The sequence below is a fragment of the Mchenga conophoros genome, linkage group LG13 (genome assembly GCF_057382185.1).
Source record: "Mchenga conophoros isolate Kocher_MC1m ecotype Shallow Benthic linkage group LG13, M_conophoros_male_GT1.1, whole genome shotgun sequence".
In the NCBI taxonomy this organism is placed as follows: Eukaryota; Metazoa; Chordata; class Actinopteri; order Cichliformes; family Cichlidae; genus Mchenga; species Mchenga conophoros.
The window spans coordinates 31,366,889-31,379,343 of record NC_140538.1 but is presented as its reverse complement, the minus strand read 5'-3'; the positions used below and the strand labels follow the sequence as shown (position 1 = coordinate 31,379,343).

Sequence of the window (12,455 nt, the reverse complement as noted above, 5' to 3'; positions counted from 1 at the left end):
TGTTGTCCCAGGTAGGGTAAGGAAAGAGAAGAGGTTGAATAGGCAGTAATAGAAAGATTGAAGTAGGAGGAGTGTTGGAGAAAGGGAGAAATCAGTTTGGGAGGAAACATCACACAGGCAGCCGGTAATAACTGATAACAGCAATGAAGTTGGAATTGAAGAGTCTGTATTACCGTCTGGGGAGCTGAAAGTCTGTTGAGGAGGAGGATTGCAGCAGGTACTGCAATGCATTTTTCTGCCGGGGGTGGCTTTCTGCTTTTTCCGTCTCACACTTCGTTTTCATGACAAGCCATTTCATTTTTATGCCTTTAGGGTGAGGCCATTTTTATAGTTTACTTACAGCTGGTTTTGCACATTTCTGGTCAATAACCACACATCAGGTAGTGTATATTTTACATTGCTACTAACCAGTTTCTAAAGCATGCCATCAGTTGCTTCCCTATGTTTCACTGATTTCCATTAATTTCATGGTACTTTAAAAACTTGTGATTTCTTACAGTGGTGAGGTTGGATCTTCACTCATGTCTTTTACACTGTTTTCAAGCCTGCCTGATGGATGTACAGTAGTTGGCGCATCATACTATTGTAATGTCTTACAGATGAGTGTGGATGGTTACAAAAAAATTGCAGACACCCAAATGTCTGAACCCGGCGTAAAAATGTCTTAAAACTTGCATTTTTCTTTAAAAAAAAATATATAAAAAATCAGCATGTGGCTGGTCTGTGACCATAGCAAATATTTTCCTGTTCAGTTTATCAGTATAACTGTCGTTTTGTAAATTACGATAACTATTCATCATAAATGAGAATAAAACAATAGAGTCTTCCTGTCTTCTTTCCCATAAGTCTACAACTGCTAGAAGCACTTTGATATTATATTTCTCCATGCTAACGCTAACACAGGTCACACAGAACTAACTAACACAGTGAAATTGAATGTAGATAGATTATTTATTTATATACACACACATACATGCATATATATGTGTGTGTGTGTGTGTGTATATGTATGTATGTATGTGTGTATATGTATATATATATATATATATATATATATATATATATATATACACATACATACATACAACAAATGGATGGACATAAATTATAAATTATTGGTATAGAATATTTTGTTCCATATCAGTCAGTCAGAGCAAGTTTTATCTGATTTCGTCATCAGATGCATTTATATGCCTTCATGGTTATAGAAGTTGTTAAAGATCTGCAAACAGTATTTTGCATGAATGTTAGCTTTCTAGCATGCTAATATAAAATGTGCCTCTTCTGTCACTCTATTAGCGTTGTCATAGTGAGCACCTTAGCATGCCAGCAGCCTCAACATGGTTCAGACGTCTTCGCTTTATTCTCTCCCTGTGTACAGAAACAGCTGGCCAGCCTTCTGATGGATCTCGGCTGCATCAGTTCAGCTGTACTCATTTATGAAAGGCTGGAGCTCTGGGAAGATGCAATTATCTGCTACGAGAGACTCGGCCAACACGGAAAGGTACACGCTGATCTTAACATTCCTGAACTTAACTGAATATTAAACCACTAATCTATGTAAATGAAGTCGTTTTAATGTTCATACAATTTTTCTTATTCCCTAAATCCTTCACTTAATCTAGACAACATTTCTAAGTTGTATTATTAGAAGAGGTTTTTCCAGCAGCTTGCTGTTTGAATAATCAAAATCATCTAAAAGCAATAGTGCTTAGTTTAACATTTTTTAACTATATTTTGAGTTGATATGAATTTGTTTTAATACTTCATGGTTTCTTTATTCACATAAATAGTGTAACACTTACTGTATGTAGGCAAGAGTAATGTAAAATCAAATTAAATGTTTCATTTTCTCTTAAACAGACCCTAGTTACTTTGGTAGAAATCATAAATGACACATATTTTTTAATCACAACCCCCACAGTCACTATCTGTTCTTTTCCTTCTATCTGGGGTTTTGTTGGATTAAATCATCTTTATTGAATTCTAGATTCTCTTATCTCGTGTAATAGAGAAACCTTTTCACATCTAGGAAAAACATTAAAGGTTTCCATGATATTTGAAGAATTTCCTGGCTATGGGATAGCTACAATATTTCTTATCTTATCAGGAAAAAAAGAGTCAGAAAAAGATTTTAATCCTATAATAAGACTGGAAAACTTTTGTCTATTCCAAGCTGTGGTTAACTCTCTGCAGATCTCTGTTCACAGCAGCACAGATGGTGTGATTTACATGTCAATTGTAGATTTCAGACTAAATGATTTGATGCTCATTTGGCAGATCGGTATTTTAAACTGGTTGTCAAGGCCAAATTAGAGGTTGTCAGTAATTAGTGATGAAGCGATCGGGGGGAAAAAGTCAAAAATCAGGATAACTGCACTTCCACTCATCTTTCCCTTGGTCATTATTCAAAATTGCAATGACTTTTTATTCATAGTTTCAACGCAGAAGACATATCCTTAATTACTTTACTTCAGCATATAAGAGTAACAGAAATATTGATATCTTACAGTGAAAAGGGTATTAATGGATTCTGATTAATCTGAAGAACTGGATTTTGTGTATCTTCTTGGTCTTAATTTTGTTTTACTGATAACTTTGTCATAATCCTTCGGGAATGTAAACAGGAAGTATAATGTTGACTTTCACTACAACATGAGCCTCATTTGTTAGCTTGTTTACCTTTTGTTAGAACTCCCTTGGATTAGCCATCAGGATTACAGACTTCCAAGACTGGAGCATGTGATTTTTAATCCCTTGCCAAAAAATGTTCTTCTCATAGCATGATGCTAGGATTACGGTTCACTTCACTTCAATACCATTTTATTTAAATAGCACCAAATCACAACAGCAGTTGCCTCAAGTTGCTTTACATTGTAAGGTAAAAAAATTGTAAAGTATTTAATTTATCTGAACTTGTACTGCAGCTGCAAATGCTGACCGTGACTAACTTTGTATTGTTTTTAAACTAAAGGGGTAATGTCCCCTGTAGGCTCTGGATCTGTCAGAGATCTCCACTTACACATAGCCACAAACCACAAAGGGAGTCGCAGAGGAAAAGCTCTGATGCCTGAACATCACCATGTGGCTCCTAACCAAGTCCTATTACTTCATGTTCTTTTAAGGAGGGCGCATTCTCCACCCTCCAGCTGAACAAAGAGATTGTTATATTCATAAAAGCATTATCAGTCTGGGAGTATAACCAATTCATAGGCCAGCACTCACCAAGGACATTCTTACCTGCCTGTCAAGAGTACAACACAATTCTTGCTGTGATTGTGCTGCGAGAAGTGATCTCGGCGTTTAGATTTAGGTTTGAGTTTAATTCCAAAGACATCCAGTGAGGACCGTGTTTAGAAATAATTCAGTCATTCACTCAGTCATAACATTACTAAGTTTTGATCACTATTGCATCAGATAGTTTTAACTCCGATGATTTTAGTCAGCCATGCAGAAGTGTGGACAGAGACCCAGTACAACTACAGAGACGGTTAAAAGCAGATGTCAGCACGTATGCTGTCTGCAGCTGTGTGTACACTACTAATATTCCTCTTATCTCTTATATGCATGCACAGAGAAGCATTAGTGCAAAACTAGCAACATATTTATGTATGCATTATATATGCATACATGTATAATGTATATATGACACCAATAAGCAAAGCCAAAACAAACATGGCACTGATTTAGTGCTGGTAAACACATTTGCAGCAGAAACACCAGATGACAAATGTTTTCTTTTCAGTTTAATATGATGGATGGACTACTTAACAGACCTAGCAGACACAGGCCCCATGACTGCTCGGGTAACGTTTCTTGTTGGAAAGTCAATGACATTACTGCAAAAAGATGCAAAATGACGGAAAAATTCAAAACAATCACAAACAGATGCAAAATGAGCACACAGGGATACAAAATGGCAACAAATACAAAAAAGTAATTACAGGGAGACACAAAACAATAAACAAAGAGCTAAAAACAAACAGTTAACACAGATGCAAAATGACAACAACAGGAACAATCACCACAGTGAAATGCAAAAAGATCAGAGAGAAACGGAATGAAACACAAAAAGATGCAAAATCACAGCAAAAAGTGGAAGAACTGGGGGAAATTGAGAGGCCAAATGCTGTTTTCTCCATACTGATTTAGACTGTTCATAAGGCAAAAACCTAGAAAGATGAAATTAAATTCCTACTGGGTCTAGGTAACGGATCAAACACTAGATTGCGCCAATTATGTGTTTAACATACCCAGTACTCAAATCCAACTCTGTTATGAAATGCAGATGTGCATAAATGATGTGTGTGGATGTTGAGCACTGACCTGAACATTTAACCTGTCTGTTTGTGAAGAGCTCTCAGCAGGACTCTAACAGCCTGTCAGCTCTTTGTTTGTCAGTTACAGTGTCTATTGTGTCTGATTTGATTAGTCAGGTTGCTTTTTGCTAATAAAAAGTGCAGTGCCCTTCTCTAGTCTTAAACCATGTGCTGTGGTAATTCCAGCCAATAGTCTGTGTTATGTACTCACTGAGATCCAAAATAACAAGGCCGATCCACTTGTCTGGAGTGGTTGGGATTCTGTCCAGCACTGCTTCTCCGTTATCCCCTACACTCCCTTTTTGCTCTGTCATAATGACATTGTTTCATGACGTAATGTAATGTCGGACATAAATAATGAAAGAGACTGCTGTGTTCAGCATGGCTCACAGCTCGTCTCTGTTTAACTAAATGTTTGCATTGCATTTGCCCAGCTGCAGTAGAAGTTGCAGGCTGAACACTTGGATGTTTAGTGGTTACGTTACATCTTCATTGCTGTTAAAATGTCACTTTGTTTTGTTCTTTGTTTTTTTTTTCTTACTAGCAAGCATGTGGAAACCATCCCATTAGTTTCTAAACTCCACATTTTTCCTAAATATTAACAGATAAAACAGTATTTCAGCCACTGGCATGTTGTTTTTTCTGAGCCTAAAATGACCATATTTGGAAAAGAGGGTGAAGTGCTATGCTCTTAACTAATGACTGTATTCTGCAGTCTGCAGGGAGATACCTGCTAATTATGCCAACTAATAAACAAGTAGAAATCCAGTCATCAGAAATGAAGCACAGATGTCAAGAATTGACAATTTATTTATGAGATATTTCCATTAAATTACTTTAAAAACACCAACAGCAAAAACGGGTTCAAAAGATCTATATTAAAAACTGAGACTTCAGTCTGGATGTCTTGGTACTGATGTTTCAGAAGTTGGACTTCTCTCCTCCATAGATCCCAGTAGGTCCCAGTCTTTTTAACAACATTTGTTTTCATAGAAAAGCAGTTAGCACAGGAATAGCAATTACCCTTGGTATACTGCATTTCACAGTGTCTTCTTGCTCAGCCACCATCCTTCAAGTCCACGTGATTGATCTGCACTTCTGGGGGTACTTTTCAGAATAAATTTGTTCAACCTTAAAACTAAAATGACCTGAAGTTATCCTCATAATGTTTTATGCACTGTTGAATTTTCTCAGAAAACAGTATGACTACAGTCATTATCAGCCTCACGCATTAATATGTAATATGCAAATACTAAATTAATCTGAGACGCACCCGCTCGAGTCTGGGAGCGACATTTAACTTCAGACAGATCAGATGAATTTGTTTTCCATGTTTGAGTTATAGTTTAGATTAAAATTCAAAGTAATGGTCTTAATAGGTGTGTGTGTCTGTGTTACCGTATTATCTTTAATTAGGGAATGTTGCATGGGGTACAACCTGCTCAGCGTTGTGTAGTTTAGATAAGTATGATGGGGTTTCTCGTTCCTAATCGAGCTGGGCTGTTGGCCCAGCATCAGCCCCATGACAGCAAAGGAATGCAGTGAACCTAAGGCTCTGTCAAACCTCAGAGGCCCTCGGCTCGCTAGCAGTGGTTAGATTGGCACTCTTCACAACCTAAATCAAGACAGAGGGATTTGGAAAGAGAAAACAATCTCATTATTCCACCCTCACAAGTGCGTGAGCTGCAATCCAAAACATGTAGTGGCAAGACAAAGTGCACCGAGTGCAAATGTCCACAGGTAATTTGACAGCTACTATACTTGTAACATAATCCCTATGTTAATTTTGTTTTTCTGTCAGACTTCATTCCTAGATCTCAGCCTGTGTTTTGATACTTTTGTTTTGGTTTGGGGTTTTTTTTTGCTTCTCGTAGTGTTAAACTATGTCCTGCCTATGAGTAGATGGGTAGGATAAGGTATTCATATCTCCTGAGGAGAGGTGAAGAGGAGATCTTTTAATAGAGCTCTTACAAGTCATTAAAAAGTCTTAGAAAATGTGAAATGACAATTTTTCAAAAGGTCCTCAGAATATCTGAAATTTGCCATCAATTGATGGTAGGTGTTAAATTTGCAGCGTAAAGAAATATAATCAATCTGATTATCATTAAGTTTTACTAAGTGTTGCAGTTTTATGTCACTTGGTTATTATTCTTCCCCTGCACTTAACTAGGCAGGTAGATAACAATCGTCACACGAATAAAAACCACACCGTTGTTCTTTTGTGGTCGTTTATGTCCAGTTGGATACATAGCATGGATTTTGATGAAAGAATAAATTGTAAAACTGTAAATAAGACACAAAATATCATGTGTGATCTGATATGCGTAAACATTCTTTTACAATTAGAAAATGCTGTGACCTTTAAGCATCATAGGCTATACTTCCTTACCATATAAATTGAAGCACAACGAAATAAGCTAATGGCTAATTAGCGTCTAGGCTAATGTCTGATACAGCACATCTTTAGGTGAACTCACTTGTACAAACTATTACAAGCAACTCACGGCAGCTAGTGCCAAACACACAATAGTAAAATACAACATTACTGCCAACTAACAGACTGTGTTGGCTTAAAAGGTAGCAAAGGCAGGCAGGAAGTAGCAAGAGGTGCTATTCCGGTAGGATGTCAACTAAAATGGACAGTGTAAAAATGCCCCTAAAACAAATAAAGACACTATGAACCTATTTAACACCACATGATATCTAGGGCGACTCTTGGGGATCATTCACATGTATTTGAGACATGCTTATGTACTACATGTAAAACACTCACAAGCCTAGTCTGAGCTGGTGAGATGTGTGTCAGCTGCCTCTGACCTATCCTCATATAAAATGCCAAATATTTGTTTTGCTTTTTGGTGCTCCAAGAAATCACGACAAGGGTTTTATAAGGTAGAACATATTTTGCTGTTACATGCATGATTAATATGATATATCACAAAAGTTCATCTTTGTTTTAGGCTGGCCATCCTGACATTAAATTAAGCTATTAATGGTTGACCTGATTAGTTAACTTATGTAAGCAAGTACCTATATTGAAAAGAAAAATGCACTGTTTCTAAGATTGTATTAAATTGTAGATGAAGTTGGAGGCATTCAAAAAGGTCGACGCTGAGGTATATTCCGTATGTCCTAACATCTAACACAGGTAGATATTAGTGTTCATGTTGCTATGTTTGGAAATGAAATCAGTTAAATTCCACCTAAAATCCAACAAACATGGGAGCTGAATGCAGTTTCACATGTCTCATCTGAACTCACCTTTGTTCTTCTCTGTTTGTGCTCAGGCCGAGGAGATTGTGTGCAGGGAGCTGGAGAAGAAGGAGACACCTAGTCTGTACTGTCTACTAGGAGACATCTTGAGGGAGCATCAGTATTACGACCGTGCATGGGAGCTGTCAGGTCAGCGCAGCGCCAGAGCTATGCGCTCCAAAGCCCTGCTACACCTCCGCCACAAGGAGTTCCAGCAGTGCGTCAACTGCTTTGAGCAGTCGCTCAAAATCAACAGCATGCAGGTACAAGCAAATCATCATTCTCTCACATTTGTCTATAAAGTTTAATAATAATTTACTCTTTTAAACTTTTTTCATGTTCAGCAGTGCACAAGAATGAATTATTTTCTCAACTGTACTAAAAGTTGAGTGTGCCAGTGATCACTATTACATGTGTAAGAATGGGTCAGACCTACAGGTGGTTAAAATGCTGGGCCCGTTCTGTAGTCTCTACACTGGTCCCTGTTCACCTTTCAGTGTTTTCCACAGATTTAGTTTGGCTGAGGTGTAAATTCAGTGAGTCTAGAATCCTGCAGATGAATTTCAACTCCACCATCCTGGACTGTGGTTGGTGACTGTATTCCTGTTAAGGAGGCTGTTAGAGTGCAATGCAACTGGTGACATAACAGAAGTTTTGTACTAGTTGCAGTCCAACTCAGTAAAGTATGTCTAACTGCTAGCACAAGATCTTCTTTGTGAAAGCACCTGAAGGATGTCAAAGAACACTACAACCTAGTGATCCAGCTGGTGGAGAAACACTATCTGAAACCTTTGAGCAGTGGAACTGGATAATAGACATGTACAAGGTCACCATTATACAGCCATGCGTTACCTAGTTAGAGCAAGCATGGCACGAGCCACAGGCACAGCAACCAGATTTAGTCATGAATTTAATTTGTTCAAAATGTAGTTACATGTTCAGATTTTTAGACATCAGGTACAAGATACAAGACAATTAAACCCATCAGTGTAATCAGTGTAAGTGGGATCACTGATATTTAATTAAAACACCTCTATGCATAAGTACATATTAACAGAGCAGCTGGGATAGATTCTCAGCCTGGTCAGGATTTTAATCTTTCTTTGCTTTGTTAACACACACTTTCATTTCAGGGAAATATCTGTGCCTTAATTTAACACTTCAATACAAACCTTTTTTGTGTGTGTGTGTGTGTGTGTGTGTGTGTGTGTGTGTGTGTGTGTGTGTGTGTGTGTGTGTGTGTGTGTGTGTGCGCGTGTGTGTGTGCGCGCGCGCGCACAGCTCGGTGTGTGGTTTTCTCTTGGTTGTGCCTACTTTGCCCTGGAGGGCTATGAGGGAGCTGCTAAGGCTTTCCAGAGGTGTGTGGGACTGGAGCCAGACGTGAGTACCTACACACACAGTCTTTCTTTTTAGGGACACTCTTTGACATAATGTCTTTTCTCCAAGTCCATCCTTAGTTTTAAAGGCCAAGTAATGTGGGTTTGCTTGAGGCTGCTAGTGCATGGAGATTTCTTTAACACAAATAAATCATGCAGTTTATTTCAGTAATGTCCAAAGCATCAACTACAGCTTTATGCTGCATCTTTCACTTTTGGGAACTGGACAAAGTCACAGGGAGGCAAATCTGACAGGTGGTTCATAGAGTTGTGTTGGTGTGGGCGACACCACAGGTTGGCATGTACCACTGTACAGTGGACATTGCCACTGTAACAGCACCTATTTGTTTTGAGCTCCACATTTTGAAACCTCAGCAGCCTTAGTGTTTTGTCCTAATGCTGGTAAGCTTGCAGGACTGACAGACTAATAAAATACTCAAATTTCACTTCTTGGATGGTTGTACCAAGCAGAGGGCCATATTAAATTACATATTACATAACATTATTTTAGTGACAGACATGGAGATGTCAAGTACAGTGAGTAGAACAAGTAGATGTGAAGCTAGTAGACAACAATCAACTACTGTTGCATGTGTATAGATGTCAAAGGAACTACATGGCTCACTTTACGCCTTGCGTAATGGAAAAAGGGCACCCTGCAGACAACTGTTACGAAGGGGAGATTTTCTGTAGACCACTGGAAAAAATGTTTTAAACAGGCTGTAAACATGCTTTTTAATGAAGTGAAGTTTGTGGGAGTCTCTAGACAGCCTGAAGTGCTAACTGAGCTAACGCAGTTTGTGGCAGTTGTGATTATTTTTCAGTCTCAGAGGTTGTTTCTGCTTGGTCCTCCCAAAGTGAACGTTTCAATAAATTTATGTTCATAGCACACAGTTAGTGCACAGCAAATATATAGACGCTAGCCGTCTCTCATTTCAACTCATTTGGTGAGGGTTTAATAGTCACTCCAGCTTTTCTTTATGTGCATAAACCTGAAAATTGTGTCTTGTAGGATTTTTTTTGTTATTCTTTACTTCCTTTTCCCCACTGTCTTCTTTCCCTCACTGACCTGTGTCTCGCCCAACCCCCTACCCCACCTTCACCCAGAATGCAGAAGCATGGAACAACCTTTCTACAGCTTACATTCGCCTCCAAATGAAGTGAGTATGAGTGTAGTGCATATTGGAAACTTGTTGGTGTAAGAACGTGTGTGCCAGGTAATAGAATGGGTTGACTTTTGTCCAATAGGATTTCTGCCGTAAGCAGCAAAGTGTTTGAAACCATCCACACCCAGCAGACTGGAAAACGCTCCAGTAGTCTTTCAAAATAACTTGGGCAGGATAAATGTGCCCAAAGGTGATGATGACAGAAAGGTCAGAGGTCAACTGCATCTAAGTTTGTCCATATCTCTCTAAATTGCTATTGCTGGTATTTAGTTTCTAAAACAGAATGACATACACCTCCATGTAGTGGATTTTACCTCCCACCTTAGTTATCTCTTCAGATTTCTAAACTACAGTCTCTGGGAGCATTCCTAAGGTTCTTCCTTATGCTTCTTATTTTACACTAGTCTTCTTTCAATATGACGCTGGATGTCCACCTTATTGAAACTACAATGTGCAGACTGACTACAAAACGTGCTCAACGTACTCTACTGGTCAAAAGTTTTAGAACACACCCCATTTTTCCATTTTTTTTATTGAAAATTATGCAGTTTGATGCCTCATTCCACTCTGAAAAGAAAGCACAATACAAATAATCAATTGGAATTATCAAAGAAATCATGGAATCAAAATGTATCTTAAACTTCTCAAAGTAGCCACCTTTGGCAGATATAACAGCTGAACACACCCGGGCATTCTTTCTACAATAGAAATCAAATATTGTTCAGAAAGTTCTTCTCATATCCGTTTCCAGTTTCTATAAATGTGTGACACTTGTAGGTTGCTTTGCTATCACTCTTCTGTCCAGTTCATCCCAAACCAGCTCGATGGGGTTTGAGTCTGGAGACTGTGCTGGCCACTCCATGTTTTCAAGCTTACCATCTTGTTCTTCTGAGGTAGTTCTGGCACAGCTTGGATGTACGTTTTGGGTCATTATCTTGCTGTAGGATGAACCCCTGACCAGCTAGGCAGATCAGAGGGTTTTGCATGGTGCTGCAGAATGCTGTGGTAGAACAACACACTTCCTCCTCCATGTTTGACAGTTGATGCCACACAGTATGGAGCCATCCCTTCGCCTACAGAGATCCTGCGTGAAGAACCGAAGATTTCAAATTTTGATTCATCAGTGCATAATACCTTCTCCAGACTTCAGTAGTCCTATGGCGGTGTTCCATGGCCCAGCCAAGCCTCTTTGTCTTATTCTGACAAAGAGACAAACCTGCAGCTCAAAGTCTTCTCTTCACAGTTGAAACTGAGACTAAGCTGTACTTGAAGCCATTGTCCCGTGAACTCTCAGAAACGTGTCCTCAGATTCATTTGTGGCGTTGGGTCTGCCAGACCTCTTCCTGTCAGAGTTTCTGAGTCCCTTTTGATGGTGAAGGAAACTGTGCTCACTGACATCTTGACTTTATTTGTGATTTCTCTGTAGGAACGGACTGCATTTTTAAGTGTCATGATGGTCTGTCTCTCTTCCATTGTTAATTACCTTTCTCTCAACATTTTTGTAGCAACACACTACTTTCTGTAGTCAATACTGTTCAACTGATGCTCACGAGGCTATGGCACCACAGTGTGTTCCAACACTGCTTTTATGCAGACAGAGGGGGCTGTAAGTAATCCAGAAAAGTTGGAACACCTATAGGAATTAGTAGCCTTTGTAAAGACAAAAAGGCAGATGCTGTGTAGATTAAAGTAATGTTACTGTCAATATGAGAAATGGTCTGTCAAATTCTATTAACAGGTCGGGGTTCGAATCCAGAACATGGTCCAGTTATTGTGACCTAGGTTCTATTATAGCCACAAGTCATTACATTTTGATAGTGAGCCATATTTATTAGAACTCAAAGTCAATCATAACGAAAGCAAATGGTAGATAAGACTCAGGGGAATGAGGCAAAAATGACAAATGAATGACCAGAAAGACAAAATGTCTTCAGACTGATGCTGACACTGCACTCTGTTGCCCACTGAGGTGGAAAACTTGGAAAATCTCCACATGTCCATGGATGAGAATAATGCCAGTCAGGGTTTCTGCTACTGGGTTTCAGAACATTTTTGAGAATATGATCTGACACCTGATGCTTACGAAGCTTACGAGTGCCAATCACAGGGAAACGGATAAAGGAAATGCTATGCATTTGTTCCGGTAAGGTTAGCATAAAGTTATGCATTAGACTCTGCCAGGCTCATGACAGGACAACACACTGAGTCACACTGTACAAAGAAATAAAAATTCAAAATGAATACAGTTTTGTCAGCTTAAAAAAATCAGCGATTTAACTGGAAAGTTGTTTAATGTTAAGACCAGTCTTATGAATGGACTTGAACCTTCCCAACTTAAGCAT

At 38.8% G+C, this 12,455-nt stretch overlaps 1 protein-coding gene across 1 annotated transcript in view; it reads left to right on the top strand.

Annotated features, from left to right (window-relative positions):
• The window catches only part of ttc27 (tetratricopeptide repeat domain 27), an 81,293-nt gene that overhangs the window by 51,465 nt on the left and 17,373 nt on the right, over nucleotides 1–12,455 (top strand). The window contains exons 12-15 of the mRNA XM_085243018.1: nucleotides 1,382–1,504; nucleotides 7,607–7,834; nucleotides 8,853–8,951; nucleotides 10,055–10,107. Coding sequence (XP_085099144.1) covers nucleotides 1,382–1,504; nucleotides 7,607–7,834; nucleotides 8,853–8,951; nucleotides 10,055–10,107 — 503 coding nt within the window. The remainder of the gene's footprint in view (nucleotides 1–1,381; nucleotides 1,505–7,606; nucleotides 7,835–8,852; nucleotides 8,952–10,054; nucleotides 10,108–12,455) is intronic.